General features: G+C 56.3%; 1 protein-coding gene across 1 annotated transcript; it reads right to left on the bottom strand.

Moving 5' to 3' along the window:
* Positions 1-4,895: 4,895 nt before the first annotated feature.
* GALR3 (galanin receptor 3) lies at positions 4,896-10,629 on the bottom strand. Its single transcript, XM_063704858.1, has 3 exons — positions 9,632-10,629; positions 7,583-8,663; positions 4,896-6,650 (listed from the first exon to the last, which is right to left on the bottom strand). The coding sequence occupies exons 1-2, from the start codon at positions 10,156-10,158 to the stop codon at positions 7,916-7,918; spliced, it is 1,275 nt and encodes a 424-aa protein (XP_063560928.1). The 5' UTR covers positions 10,159-10,629; the 3' UTR covers positions 4,896-6,650; positions 7,583-7,915.
* Positions 10,630-15,368: the final 4,739 nt, after the last annotated feature.

The raw sequence follows: 15,368 nt of genomic DNA, 5'->3' as shown, positions 1-15,368 counted from the left end.
GCCCCCCTCCCCGCTGCAGGAGCACCAGTCCTTTGCTGTGGGCCACGGACAGGCAGAAGGAAGCGTGCGCTCCTGGCGGAGGCCTGCTCAGGGGAAACCCAGGGGATGGCACTGCTGGACCCGCCCCTGCACCAAGGCTGCTGATGGTGACTTTCTCCAGGTGATCAGTCCGTGTCCCGCCTGGCTCTGCCCTACTCTCCCCTTCACCAAGTTGGAATTCCTGTCTACCTTTCAGAGGAGGAGTGTGTGTTCCCCAAACCCAGCTTGGTATGGCTCAGATCTGCATTGAACTCATAGAACCTAGGCCAGGCCTTGGAGGAAAAAAGGGTCTGTCTGTGGGTATGAGATGTAGGGTAGGCCTGTCCCCAGGACCCTGTGAGAGGGAAGCCCAGTGCCCCACCAGGTTGGCAGGGCTGGGGAAGGGAAAGTGCGGTGGCCCCAAGCCTGAAGAGAGGCGGCAGAGGGAGCTGTGGGGCGCGCCCGTGGAACTCAGACCACTGCCTGAGGGAGGTAAGGGAGGATGGCACCCCAGTCACATGGAGAGCACAGGTGCGGTTCTGGGGTAGTTTTTCACTCGCTTCCAGCCATGTTACTCTGATCCCCTCCAGGTGAGCCTGCCCACTTTCTGGGCCCAGGGTTGCCATTGTATCCAAACACAGCCCCCCCATGGCCATGGCCCCGGGAGTGGGGCAGAGCAGAGAGGAGTCCAGGACAGAGGAGAGGCAGGGGCAGGAAGGAGCGGGCCTCAAAGTCCAGGAAGGGGGCTTTCTCATGGGTCCTGCTTGCCAGGTCTGTCCTCTCTCACCCTGGCCTGATCACCTGGGGAAGAATTGAGGCAAGGTTTCTCAACCTCAGGCCCAAGGGGTTCAATTAGCGAGCCCTTAGGGAGGTGTGAGCCCCCGAAACGGTGCAAGGTTTTGTGTGGAGAGTACACACATGCGTTTCTGGGAAACGGGTCCACAGCTCTCATTCTCATTCTCAGCAGGCTCCACACTCAAAAAAGGTTAGAACCCTTGCTACAGAGCTGTGGGAGCAGATAGGTGAGGGCCTGCCGAGGGCACTCCTGAGCCCTCTGTCCCCTAGGCAGGCTGCTTGGTATTTGCAGAGCTGAGAGCTGGGGCATGCTGGGACTGTGAAATCGCCCTGAGATGACCCACAGTCCTTAGCTGGGAAGCAAGGCCTGTGTCTCCTGCAGCATCCTCCATCCCTGGAGCCATGGATCCAGGAGAACTGGCCCTTGCGGAGGTGGAATGTCTATTGTTGACTCCCTCCCTGGCCATGTAGACAGTGAACCAAAGGCTTGACTGAAGGTGGCTTATAAGTCAGTCATCAAACACTTGCCAGACAGCCATGTAGACAGCCAATCTGCCTCACCCCATTTCCAGCCAGGATATTTCCTGTAACCCCAATTGTGTCTGAAGAGCCAGCCAGATGAAGTCGGCCTCAGACACTGGAGTGAGTCAGAAAACACCCAAGTGGTCCCTGAGCTGGCTGGACTGGGCAGGATAGAGAGCTCAGTGGTCCCTGAGCTGGCCATGGGCCAGGGCAGGAAAGAGAGCTCAGCTGAGGTTGTACTCACAGGGGTGAGTTTTGCTGGTTGCTGGCTGCTTTGCGAATTACTGAAGAGTCGGGGAGGTGTGGAGGAAGGCTTAGAAGATGGCAGGAAGAAGAAACATTTGTTGATTTCACCTTGCGGGTTAAGATCCTTTGCCTTATACTTTGTGTTTCTTTCATGTTAGAAATATTGGGCTAGGCGCAGTGGCTCACACGTGTAATCCTAACACTTTGGGAGGCCAAGGCAGGTGGATCACCTGAGGTCAGGAGTTCAAGACCAGCCTGGCCAACATGACGAAACCCCATCTCTACCAAAAATACAAAAATTAGCCAGACGTGGTGGCGCCCGCCTGTAATCCCAGCTACTTGGGAGGCTGAGGCCGGAGAATCACTTGAACCCAGGAGGTGGAGGTTGCAGTGAGCCAAGATTCAGCCACTTCACTCCAGCCCGGGCAAAAGAGTGAGACTCCATCTCAAAAAAGAAAAAGAAAAAGAAATATTGACTTATTGACTTAGTGCTTGCTATGTGCTAGGCAGTGTTCTAGGTGGGAGGACAGCAGGGAATGAAAGGACAAGCTCCCTGCCCTTGCCCACCTGCAAACAGTGGGAAACGCTTGGAGAGAAATACAGATCCTCACAACCATCCTGTAAGATATGTGGCCTTGGCCAGGAGCGGTGGCTCACACCTGTAATCCCAGCGCTTTGGGAGGCTGAGGCAGGTGCATCACTTGAGTCCAGGAGTTTGAGACCAGCCTGGCCAACATGGTGAAACCCCGTCTCTACTAAAAATACAAAAATTAGCCGGCTGTGACGGCAGGCGCATGTAATCCCAGCTACTTGGGCAGCTGAGGCAGGAGAATCGCTTAAGCCCAGGAGGCGGAGGTTGCAGTGAGCCGAGATTGGGCCACTATACTCCAGCCTGGGTGACAGCCAGACTCTATCTCAAAAAAAAAAAAAAAAGCTATGTGGCCTTGTTGCTGCCTTTTCTAGGTGGGAAACAGACAGGGTCACCCAGCCAAGCAGCTGGGGCTGAAATCTGGATCTACCCCCAAAGTTCATGCTGTTTCTACCATTCCCGAAATTTAGAACTTTCTCCCAACCAGTTTCCTAAAATAGAGGGCAGCATTTGTTGAGCTCCTACTATGTGCTAGCAGGGAATTTATTCAAGCCCTTTGATTTAGTGTTTGGAATAAAGTGTTAGGTAGCCCGTGTTATTTATTGCTCTCCTTCTCTATCTTAGAGATGCAGGAAATTGAGGCTGAGAGAGAGAAAGTAACTTGCCTAAGACCACGCAGCTGGTAAGTGGAGCCCAGCCCAGGTCTAGCATCCTCTCTGCCAGGTTTCCAAAGTGCAATGTCCCCAGTGCTCCCAGGACACAGTTGGTAGAAACCAATGGGCCTTACCAAGTGAATGCCTTGGTCTCTGATCAGCAGGGCATTCCCAGGGACAGGGAACATCTTGAGCACCAAGATATGCACCTAGTCACCTGAGGAAAGAGAAAGGACTACACAGGGGGATGGGGCTGAGCTGGGTGTGGAGTGGTCCTTGAGGGTCTCGGTGAGTGGGTAGGGGGAGCAGCACGAGCCAGGCCTCAGGGAAGGAGGACAACCAGGAGATGGCCTGGAAAAAGTACTGGATCTGGGAGGGTTCTAACCTGGCCAGTGAGGGAGGTGGGACAGGCTAGGAAGTCTCAAGTTCTGAAGATTGGCCTTGGCAGGCAGAAACCAGGTAAAGTGGGCAGTTACCTGCACCCTGGGGCCAGCTGCATCCTTAGCCCCGAGCAGGCACCAAGGTTTCTGGCTCTGGGTGTGACCTCAGTCTGGGGAAAAGCCCCTACCCCCACCAGGACCACCCGCTCCCCAGACTACTTCAGATGCTGAGCCCAAGCTGGGGCAGGAAGCTAGACTGAAATCTAAGGTAATCCCGACAAAGTCCCTGGTTCCCTCCAACTGTGGGGCCAAAGGGGAATGACAGCCAAACCCCCATGCTGACTCTCAAATTTGGGCCCTCAGTGCCCACAGGAAGATTCGATCAGCACACTTTCCACATGGGGAAACGGGCTCAGAGAAATGCAAGAGCCCTGCCTGATGCCCCAGACCAGGGCTCCAGGCCCAGAGTGTTTCCTTGTCCCTGTGCTCAGAGGGCAGCAGCTGGCTTTGGAAGCCCAGGAGGATGGCCCGTATCCACAGATGCACTTGACAGTGAAGCGCGCCCAGAGGGACAGAGGCAGTTGAGTCGCGCCTCCTCCACTGGGTTGTGAGGGCCTGAGAAAGCCCATGAGACATTGTATGAAGCTGGTGCCAGACTGTGAGCAACTGAGGCAGTTTCCCTCTGGAAGGATCCACGGTGCCTGGAATGAAACCTGGCTCAGACAGAGCTCAGTTGAGCAGATCACTGAGGCGTGGAGAGGTCAGGGTTGCCAAGCGCAGTAGTCTGGATTCAAAGCCAACAGCATGGCTCCAGAGTCTCTGCCTTAGCCCCTGCATCAACCGCCTCTCAGAGTTGCCCCTGCAGGCTCATCAGATGCCTAGGCCAGTGCCCTCCCCTACAACACAGTCGGCCAGGGCCAGGGAAGCTTGGGGAGCCCCAGAGCACCCCCCAATATTCCAGCCTAATCCTGGCACCCCTGCCCCTCACCACCCTTTCTGCTTCAACCTCGCCTCCTACACAGAGCCTGGGCCACTTAACTTGGTACCAAACAGATGCCTTAATAAATCAGAGTCTGATCTTCTTGAGCCAGAAGCAATTTTACCCCCTGCTCAGCCTCTCCCTCTGGCCTCATGCCATCTTGTATTCAGCCAGTGGCTCACAAATGAACCTACGTCAGGGCTGAAGAACTGTTGTTCATGAATAGGAAACCTCAGGGTCATTAATTGGTGTTTATTTCCCCAGATGCACACCTCAAAGTTGACAGATGATGCTGTTCCTGCCAGCCTCAGGCAGAGGAGATAGGTTAACTTGCCTGCTCTCTGCAGGGCTGAGTTACAGCCTTGCCACTGTGGCTGCCTAGGGTGGGGTGAGGGGGATGAGGAGGTCACCTTTGCACATTTCAAATTCCTCCCTCCCCCTCAACCAATTCCTTCCTGCCTCATCTCCCATGGCTTCCATTAAAGACCACGGAACCAAAATCAGACAAACCAGAGTTAAACCCCAGTTCTGTTTCTGGCTAGCTCTGTGATCTTGGACAAGCTACTTAATCTTCGAGCCTCAGTTTCTCCATCTTCAATCTCTAAAGCTGATGAGGCGTAAGTTCCAGACACAGGCCTGAAACGTGGCACGTACTCAGAGTACACCACTATTCTGCGGGCACCCCCACCATGACCACCAAAACTATCCCCCTCAGTTATCCCCACTGCCACCCCCAAATAGCCCAAGCCAGAAGTCTGGGGTGTCATCTGGGACACGTCTCTCCTCCTTACCCTCCAACAGTCACCAAGTCCTAGCAATTGTACCTCCTAAGTGGCTGACCCATCTGTCCATGTCTCCCCACCACTTCCAATGCCTCTATGTCTTTCTCTCTGGATTCTCACACGAGCCTCCTGACTGATCTCTCTGCTCCAGTCAGCACACTCTGTACTTCCTCCCTATGAAAGCCTGCCTGGGCAGCCAGAAAGAGCTCCCTAAAGAGTAAATCTTTTTTTTCTTTTTTTGAGACAGAGTCTTGCTCTGTCACCCAGGCTGGAGTGCAGTGGCGCGATCTTGGCTCACTGCAACCTCTGCTGCCTGGGTTCAAGCGATTCTCCTGCCTCAGCCTCCCGAGTAGCTGGGATTACAGGTGTGTACCACCAAGCCCGACCAATTTTTTTTTGTATTTTTAGTAGAGATGGGGTTTCAGCATCTTGGCCAAGCTGGTCTTGAACTCCTGACCTCGTATCCACCTGTCTCAGCCTCCCAAAGTGCTAGGATTACAGGCATGAGCTACTGCGCCAGGCCCCCTAAAGAGTAATTTTTTTTTTTTTTTTGAGACGGAGTCTCGCTCTGTCCCCCAGGCTGGAGTGCAGTGGCGTGATCTCGGCTCACTGGAAGCTCTGTCTCCCAGGTTCATGCCATTTTCCTGTCTCAGCCTCCCGAGTAGCTGGGACTACAGGTGCCTGCCACCACGCCCAGCTAATTTTTTGTATTTTTAGTAGATATGGTGTTTCACTGTGTTAGCCAGGATGGTCTCGATCTCCTGACCTCGTGATCCGGCCAGGCCTCTTCTTAAGAGGTTTGCACAAACAGGAAGGTTAAGAAGGTTGTAGAATCCAAACCTCCTTCCAACTAAGAAAAGTGCCTTTCCAGGTCCCCAGGGTTGCCCCAGGCTCAGCCCTACACTTGACAGAGGGCTCAGATCAGGAGGGTTCTCTCAGGCCCTGGGGAGCAGTGGCCAGGACTCAATTCAGCCTCCACTCCGACCCTCTTGCCTGCCTTGGGCTCTATTGGACACACAATTCTCTCCTGAGTTATTATTATTACGACCATCTGCTCTTCCAAGTGTTTCATTAGCCCCCTGAAGCAAACCTCGGAGCCTCGGGAACCAAGCCCAAGCCTGGCAGCAGGCCATCCATCTTCCTGCCAAGTCCACGGCAAAAATATCTTCCCAGTCCTAGGCCAGGCCTCGTTGGCTTTCCTCAACAGAGCTCACAGAGCAGACTCTTTACCGGTCTCCTCACTTCCAAGAAGGGCCCAGGAGAACCCACCTGATCTGAGTCCTCTGCCAAGTCTAGGCCTCCATCCCAGCTTGTACACAGCAGCCCTGGGGGCTTTCTGAACTGCACATCTGATAGGCCCCCTCCTCTCCTGAAAACCTTCAGTGCATCACCATCTGCCTGAAGGATGAAGCTCCTGCCCTCCAGGCCTCCCCTGCCCCAATCTCTCCCTGCCTCAGCTGCAGGAGCCACTTACTGCCCTGCACGTCCCCTGCCTTGCACAGGCTGTTGCTGTACCTGGCATGCCCCTCCCCACCTTTCTCCAAGAAAATACATGTCAAATGTTACCTCTGGGCTGGGCACGGTGGCTCATGTCTGTAATCCCAGCACTTTGGGAGGCCAATGCGGGCGGATCGCTTGAGGTCAGGAGTTCAAGACCAGCCTGGCCAACACGGTGAAACCCCATCTCTACCAAAAAATAAAAATAAAAAAAACACAAAAATTAGCCGGGTGTGGTGGCATACGCCTATAGTCGCAGCTAGTCGGGAGGCTGAGGCAGGAGAATCGCTTGAACCTGGGAGGCGGAGGTTGTATTGAGCCAAGATTGTGCCACTGCACTGCAGCCTGGATAACAATCTCTCTCTCTCTCTCAATAATAATAATAATAATAATAATAATAATAATAATAATAATAGAAAAAAAAGAAAAAGTTACACAGCCATGGGTTTGTATCCAACCTCTGCCAAACACCAGCGGTGTGGCAAATCACTAAATCTCTATGATCCTTGATTTCTACATCTGTAAAATGGGGCTAAACGGCCGGGCACAGTGGTTCACGCCTGTTATCCCAGCACTTTGGGAGGCCGAGGTGGACGGATCACCTGCGGTCAGGAGTTCAAGACCAGCCTGTCCAAAATGGTGAAACCCCGTCTCTATTAAAAAAAAAAATTAGTCGGATGTGGTGGTGGGCGCCTGTAATCCCAGCTACTCTGGAGGCTGAGGCAGAAGAATTGCTTGAACCTGGGGGACGGAGGTTGCAGTGAGCCGAGATGGCGCCACTGTAGTCCAGCCTGGGCAACAAAACTCTGTCTCTAAAAGACAAAAAAAAGAAAAAAAAAAAAGGAAAGGTTAATCATATCTATTTGCAAAGCTGTTTTGACAAAGAATGTAGCATGAGGCATATGGTACCTGCTTAATAAATGTTATTTTTAGAGACAAGGTCTTGCTTTGCTGTCTAGGCTGGAATGCAGTAGCGTGATCATAGCTCACTGCAGTCTTGAACTGCTGCCTCAAGCGATCCTCCCGCCTCGACCTCCCAAAACGCTGAGATTACAGGCATGAGCCAAGCGCCTGGTCCCACTTAAATATTAGTCATTTATTAGCTGTTGATGTTAAATTACCTAGGACTGAGCTTGGAACCAAGGAGATAGTTAAGAGGTGGTGGAGGAAGCAGGGCCTAGGTGTCACCCAGTTGGAAGGATGGGCAGAGGGACTGCCAGGCTGGCTCTGGGCAGGCTCTGGGGGCTGCCCTGCTGGGGGCGGGCTGTGCTGTCCATATTCACACCCAGGGGTGTCCACTGGGCTGGTGCTCCGCTGTGCTGCGGGGACAAGTCGCTCCACTCAACGCCCCTCAGAGAGCTCGTGGCATTGCCCCATCCCTGGCGCGGTGGGGTCCCGCCTTCGGAGAACGGGAGTGAGACAGACGGACACAGACGGAGTCCAGGCGGCAGGGTTTATTCCGGTCCTCGGGCAGCCTCTCCGCCGTGGGCGGGTCCCTCCCTGGGCTCCGGGCCCCGGCTGCCACCAGCCAGCAGCCTCCCGCTAGGCCGGGCGTCTCCGGGGCAGCCGGGTGGGCCCGAGGACGCGGGGCGGACGCGCCGCAAGGCGCGGCGGGCGCGGTGGCGGCGTCGGCGGCCGCACGGCCACAGGCGGCGGAAGCGCGCGCGGAAGTGGCGCGAGGCGAGCGCGTAGACGAGCGGGTTGAGGCAGGAGTTGGCGTAGGCCAGGCAGTGCGAGGCCACGCGGCAGGCGTAGGTGGCCGGGCTGAAGGCGAAGCGGCCGTACCAGAAGCACAGGATGAGCGCGTGGTGCGGACCCCAGCAGAGCGCGTAGAGCGCGGCCACCGCCAGCATGGCGCGCCCCGCGCGGCCCGTCGCCCTCCGCCGCGCCTCGGCCGCCGCCGCGCCCGCGGGACCCACGGCGGCCCACAGGAAGCGTAGCGTGCGCCCGTAGGCCAGGCTCACCACGACCACGGGCAGCAGGTAGCCGGCAGCGAAGGTGGCCACGTCCAGGGCGCGGCGGCGCGCGTCCTCCCAGGCGGGCACGCAGAGCTCCAGCGCGCCGTAGCGCACGGTGCCGTAGTAGCTGAGGTAGGGCGCCGAGAAGAGCGCCGCCAGCAGCCACACCAGCCCCACTGCGGCGCGGGCGTTGCGCGGCGTGCGCAGGGCGCGCGAGCGCAGCGGGTGCCGCACGGCCAGGTACCTGCGGAGGGCGCCGGGTCAGCGGGGCGGGCAGGTGCCCTCCCGCAGGGGCCCTCCCGCAGGGGCCCGCGCCACGTCCCGCGCCGGGGCCCTGCGGCCCAGTGCGCCTCCTGTGAACCGTGGGGGACGTGGCGGGGATTAAGGGTGTGAACGCGCAGGGTGCTTAGGCCCTTGCACCTAGCAAGGGCCCGATCCCGGTGACTTGTTATTTCTAGGATTATTTTATGGATGCGTCAGATGAGGCCCAGAGAGAAGTGACTTGCCCAGGGTCATCAGCTGGAGTGAGCCTGGATTTGACCCCAAGTTTCAAGCTGTGGAAGCAGATGTGTGCACAGCTTGGCCAGGTGTGGGCAGTTAGAAAATAGCTGGGCTGGGCGCGGTGGCTCACGCCTGTAATCCCAGCACTTGGGAGGCCGAGGCGGGCGGATCACCTGAGGTCAGGGGTTCGAGACCAGCCTGTCCAACATGGCAAAACCCCGTTTCTACTAAAAATACAAAAAATTAGCCAGGTGTGGTGGCCTGTAATCCCAGCTACTCGGGAGGCTGTGGCAGGAGAATCGCTGGAACCCAGGAGGCAGAGGTTGCAGTGAGCCAAAATCCAAAAAAAAAAAAAAAAAAAAAATCTGACAAAAAAACTGATGAACGCATTCGTGAGCTTCTTTTGCGATTCATTTCGCGCTTACAGAGCACTTACTATGTGCCAGACCCTGTGCTGCCACTTGAGACTCAGAGGCGTCCTCTGGAAGTTCACAGTGGAGGAGGGGAAGGGCAGGACAGTCCCCTCAAGCACGCCCTGCAGGTGCCCAGAGGCTGCTTGCGAGGGGTCAGGGAGCTTTTGTTTCCTCCCACCCACCTCCCTTTCTGGTCCCCCACTCTCTCCTTCCTAAGGCCAATGAGGATCTGTTCAGGACTCCTCCCCCAACCCCCGCCCCCACAGCCCTGCCCAGCCAGGCCCCAGGCACAGCGCACCTGTCCACGGAGACAGCAGCCAGCGTGAAGCTGCTGGCGTACATGGTGAGGTAGATGAGCAGGTGCACGGCCTTGCAGACGAGGGCCCCAAAGAGCCAGGCATCCAGCGTGTAGATGGTGGCCTGGAAGGGCACGCAGCACAGGATGAAGCAGAGGTCAGCCACCGCCAGGTTGAGGATGAACAGGTCCGTGGTGCTGCCGGGCTCCTGCCAGGCGCTCGGGCCAGGCTGCAAGAGCACTGCCAGCACCAGCCCATTGCCCACTGTGCCCAGCAGGAAGATTAGGGCAAAGACCACAGGCACTGCCACGGCCCCCACACTCCCTGGGCTGTCCAGTGAAATGTTCTGGGCATCAGCCATCTCCCCATCAGACGGGCACCTGGGAAGAGAAGCTGGAGTCCTCAGGCAAGAGCCCCCAGTTCTGGTTGCTTGACCCCGGGATCTAACTCCCCCGACCTGGGTCTGGCCAGGTGTTCTGGGCTGGAAGCTCGTGGGAGATGGAGGAGGGGAGAGCAGAGCCAAAGTCATCGCTGAGTGCCACTGTGTGAGCAAGCTCGTGGTGTTCAAGGGGTGAGAGTTCCTCAGTTTCCTAAGGAACACCCCTGGAGTCCTGCCTGGAGGACTACCTAGGTATTTGAGGGACACTTTCAACCCACGAGGCTGGGGAAGGCACAAGCGAAGTAGGATGAAGATATGGCGATGGGGGGAGGGGCCAAACCCAGAAACTGGTATATTTTCCTTCTCAATGGGGATCTGAAGCTCAGAGGAGACCCTGGGACATGGGTTTAGGGCTTTCTCTGGCTACAAGCTGTAGCCTTAGCAAAACACGGGTAACATCCCTGAGTCATTGGAGGGTCCAGTATAGTGACATCACCACAATGGCAAAACTGGGAAGACCGTGTAGGTCACTGCTCCCTCTCTGCACATAGGGAAATCGAGGCCCAGAGAGGGGACATGGGAGGATAATGTCACACTCGAAATGGCAGCTCTGGGGCTGTTGCCACCCTGGTATCCTGCCTCTTAAGCTAGAGTGCTCATCTGAGAGCCTGTAACAGGTGGTGCCTCTGACAACCTGTGTGTGTGTGCACACCGCACCCATGCTCACCCCCATCCCACTCTACAGCCCATGTCTCCTACTACCTGTGGATCTCCTTGCAGGCTTGAGACCACTGGGGTGGTGGGACAAAGTAGGGGAAAGGGGGGTCAGGCAGGGAGTAGGGAAGAAAGGCAATGTCTGCCCCCACCCCAGCACCCAGCATGCAGTAGGTCCCCAAAGCCCAGGATGGGCAACACCCACCTCCGCCTTGGGCAGTGGGCTTGATCCCGGGTGGAATGGCCGGGCTGGGTGGGCCTCCTGATTCAGCGGCTGCCCCTCGGTGCCTCCCTGCAGGTACTGGTCTGCCTTCTACTTCTCCCCCTTTGCCTTTAAGGCCCCTCCTCTCCTCTGCCCCCTCTGCTGAGCCGGAGTTGGGCACTCCCTCTGGAGTAGCCACTGGCCACTTCCTCCTCAGTCCCTGATTTCCCCCAGGTGGCAGGCTCTTCTGCCTGGCTCTTCTCTGCCTCTCTGCGTTGCTGCTGCCTTTTCCTCTCTCTGCAGCCAGTAACCCATTGATCTCGCTCTCTGTGATTTGCTTTGTAGTTAACCCCTCTGTGCCCAGGGCCCAGCCAGTCTCTGGCACTCCCACCTCCTGTGGCCCAGCCTGATGTGACTCCATCCCCTATCCCTGCACCTTCTTGCTCCAATCCATGTTTAGAAAAGGTTCCTAGGCCGGGCATGGTGGCTCACGTCTGTAATCCCAGCACTTTGGGAGGCCGAGGCAGGCAGATCACTTGAGGCCAGGAATTCGAGACCAGCCTGGCCAATGTGGCGAAACCTTGTCTCTACTAAAAATACAAAAATTAACTGAGCATGCTGGCGGGCACCTGTAATCCCAGCTACTCTGGAGGCTGAGGCAGGAGAATCGCTTGAACCTGGGAGGTGGAGGTTGCAATGAGCCGAGATGACGCCACTGCACTCCAGCCTAGGTGATGGAGTGAGGCATTGTCTCAAAAAAAAAAAAAAAAAAAAAAAAAGGCTGGGCGCGGTGGCTCATGCCTGGAATCCCAGCACTTTGGGAGGCCAAGACAGGTGGATCATGAGGTCAGGAGTTCAAGACCAGCCTGGCCAAGATGATGAAACCCCATGTCTACTAAAAATACAAAAATTAGCTGGGTGTGGTGGCGGGCACCTGTAATCCCAGCTGCTCGGGAGGCTGAGGCAGAGAATTGCTTGAAGCCAGGGGTTGGAGGTTGCAGTGAGCCAAGATAGTGCCACTGCACTCCAGCCAGGGCGACAGAGCGAGATTCCGTCTCAAAAAAAAAAAAAAAAAAAAAAAAAGGATTCCTAGTCTTGACTGGGGTTTCCTGGAGTGGGAAACCAGGACTTGAGTCTCCTTTCGGCAGACTCCAGAGACTCCTCCCTCAGGCTCTGCAAATCCTGAGATCCTTCTCCGGAAGCTCTTTCCAGAGCCTTAGTCCAGCTGGAGCCCAGATGGTTTAGGTACCTGTCCAAAAAGTCTGGCTTTACCTGATAGCAACGGGGAGCTACTAAGATTCTACAGCAGAGACATGACCTGCACATTTTCTTTCTTTCTTTCTTTTTTTCCCCCACATTATCTTTTGTAAGAAGTTTGTTATGGGCCAGGCGCAGCGGCTCACACCTGTAATCCTGGCACTTTGGGAGGCCGAGGTGGGCGGATCATCTGAGGTCAAGAGTTCGAGACCAGACTGGCCAACATGGCAAAACCCTGCCTCTACTAAAAATACAAAAATTAGCTGGGCATGGTGGCTCACACCTGTAATCCCAGCTACTCAGGAGGCTGAGGCACAAGAATCGCTTGAACCCGGGAGGTGGTGGTTGCAGTGAGCCGAGATCGCTCGCACTCCAGACTGGGCAACAGAGCGACTCTGTCTCAGAAAAAAAAAAAAAAAAAAAAAAGTATATTATTGCCCGGGGTGAAAAGGATGGACAGAGGGGGAGAGATTTGATGAGTGACCTGTTAGGAGCCTCTCGTCTAGGCAAGAGCCAAAGAGGTGAATAGGTCTTGGTGAACGGCTGTGTGATTTGGTCATGGAGTTCTGTCCTGAACTGTGTGGAGGAGGGGACACATGGCCAAATGCCTCCAGGGGGTCAGGGAGGCTAGCACCTGGGGAGCAAGGTACACTGGATTCAGCAACGAGGAGGCTGCTGGTAAACTGGACAGGTGTTTTGAGGGCAAAAGGCAGTCTGCAGTGACTTAAGGAAGGGAGGGGAGAGGTGGAGGGGCTGAGTGTAGTGTTTTTAGAAGCTGGGGGTGGGGTTGGGGAGCATCAAGGGGAAGTGCGTAAGGGGAGAGAAAACAGTGTGAGGGGCGCTGATGGAGCCAGGACTCGCATCCCAGGCCAGAGGAGCTGGGGTAGATGCTCAGAACTAGCTCCTCAAGGCCAGGCGTGGTGGCTCATGTCTGTAATCCTAGCACTTTGGGAGGCCAAGGCAGTTGGATCACTTGAGGTCAGGAGTTCAAGACCAGCCTGGCCAACATGGTGAAACCCATCTCTACTAAAAATTAGCCAGGTATGGTGGTGCACACCTGTAATCCCAGCTACTTGGGAGACTGAGGCAGGAGAATGGCTTGAGCCCGGGAGGTGGAGGTTGCAGTGAGCGGAGACTGTGCCACTGCACTCCAGCCTGGGCAACGGAGCAAGACTCAAAAAAAAAAAAAAAAGAAAGAAAAAAAAAGAAAAGAACAGAACCAGCTCCTCAAAGGCCCCGGGGTTTTCACGAGGGCTCAGAGGTGCCTCTATAGAGCCTGATGTCACCTTCTTTAGATGCAGAAAATTCTCAATTTTTGGAAGCAGAGTCTCACGGAATTGAAACTATTAGGAATCTAATCTAGACTTGCCAAACCTGAATTCAGAAGCTTCAGAATTGAATTAATTTTTTTTTTTTTTTGAGACAGAGTCTCGCTCTGTTGCCCAGGCTGGAGTGCAGTGGTGCGATCTCAGCTCACTGCAAGTGCAAGCTCCGCCTCCCAGGTTCACGCCATTCTCCCACCTCAGCCTCCCGAGTAGTTGGGACTACAGGCGCCCGCCACCACGCCCGGCTAATGTTTTGTTTTTGTATTTTTAGTAGAGACGGGATTTCACCGTTTTAGCCAGGATGGTCTCGATCTCCTGACCTCGTGATCCGCCCGCCTCGGCCTCCCAAAGTGCTGGGATTACAGGCGTGAGCCACCGCGCCCGGCCAGAATTGAATTAATTCTGAATTGAATTCAGAATTGAATTGCGCAATGGAATTGTAGACTCTTATGATCCCTGAATGGCGAGACTCAGCTTGGTGGGATTTTAGAACCTTTGACAGATCTGCAACCACTGCGTGAAAGTAACGCACCCTTAGACTCCCAGAAGCCTGGACGAATGTGCATGCCTGAACCCTGGAACGGGCTGGAAAGCATCTGAGATTCATGACTTTGCACTCCTGGCCCTTGGGAGCCCCCTGCCCACAAGGTCCTTCTTGGCCTAGGGCGATGAGCTCCCAGCAGCGGCAAGGCTAAGCTGATATGACAGCGGAGGTGGAGGGAAGGAGGAAGGAACAGGCGGCCATAAAGAGCGCGGCCGTGAGCCTAGACCTTGGGTGCGCCCGGTGCCACCTCCATCCACTCCTACTGCCGCTTCTGGTAGCCCGCGGCCCTGAACCCCGTGCGCGACGCAGAGAACAAGGACATTGCGCCCTTGGGGCGGTCCCCAGAGCCTCTGATTCTGCAGAACGCAGACTTGCAGCTGATCCATGGCCGGCCCTCCCGCCCCGCGTGGCCCTACAGCTTGTCGTGGGCGGCCGGCGACTACCGGTAGGTGCCCAAGCCGAAACACGTGCACCCAGAGCGGCTGCTGCGCCTCCTACGGACACCTTCTGGATGACTGCGGAAGAAGCGCGGCGGCGGACCCGGGCTGGTGCAGCAGGACACGCTGAGCCGCGGGTTGGCCAACGGCGTGGAGCCCTACCGCGACCGGCTAGCCCAGGGGGTCGCGGCGCTGCCAGCGCAGCAGGGCAACGCCAGCGGCGGCTCCTGGGAGCCACAGGGGCGGCGACGCACTTTCTGCGCCGCTGTCTGGATCTCGCCTCGTGCCGCCTCACGTCGGTCTGGGTGGACCTGGGCCCTCTGTTCTGGCCCCGCCGGGTGCACCACACCGACTGCCACACGTCACCCCGCAGCTGCCCGTGGTGCTTAACATGAGCTGCCGGCTAGAGCAGACCATGCTCATCAAGCTGCTGGCTCGACATTACTGGTTGAGCCCTTGTGCACATCCCCTGCAGCAGCGCACCTGGTGCCACGTGCCCTAGCCGGTGGTGGTGGGCTGCCAATGTTCCTGCCGCTAATGTGGCCACAGCTACCCCAGCCAGGCTGCCTTCCACCCTCACACCGGCCCCCGACTCCCACCCCTCCCCCAGCTCCTGGACCCCAGCAGCAAGGTCCTCCGGATCGCAGGCTAGGATTCCCTGAATCCCAGCTTTCAGATCCTGCAGGGCTGGGCCAGAGCCCAGCTCATATTGTTCATCCCAAGATAACGGGCAAATGGGTGGGCTGGAGGTGCAGGACGTCAGAGAGAGACGTAGGGTTAGTTTCATGTCGTTAATGATAAAAGGCCTTTTCATCCTCTGTCCCAAGCAAACTAAGAGCTTCCCAAGGTCACACCACGCTGAGGGTGGAGCTGCGGGGACC

The sequence above is a fragment of the Gorilla gorilla genome, chromosome 23 (genome assembly GCF_029281585.2).
Source record: "Gorilla gorilla gorilla isolate KB3781 chromosome 23, NHGRI_mGorGor1-v2.1_pri, whole genome shotgun sequence".
NCBI lineage: Eukaryota > Metazoa > Chordata > Mammalia > Primates > Hominidae > Gorilla > Gorilla gorilla.
This window is presented reverse-complemented; position numbering and strand designations above follow the sequence as displayed.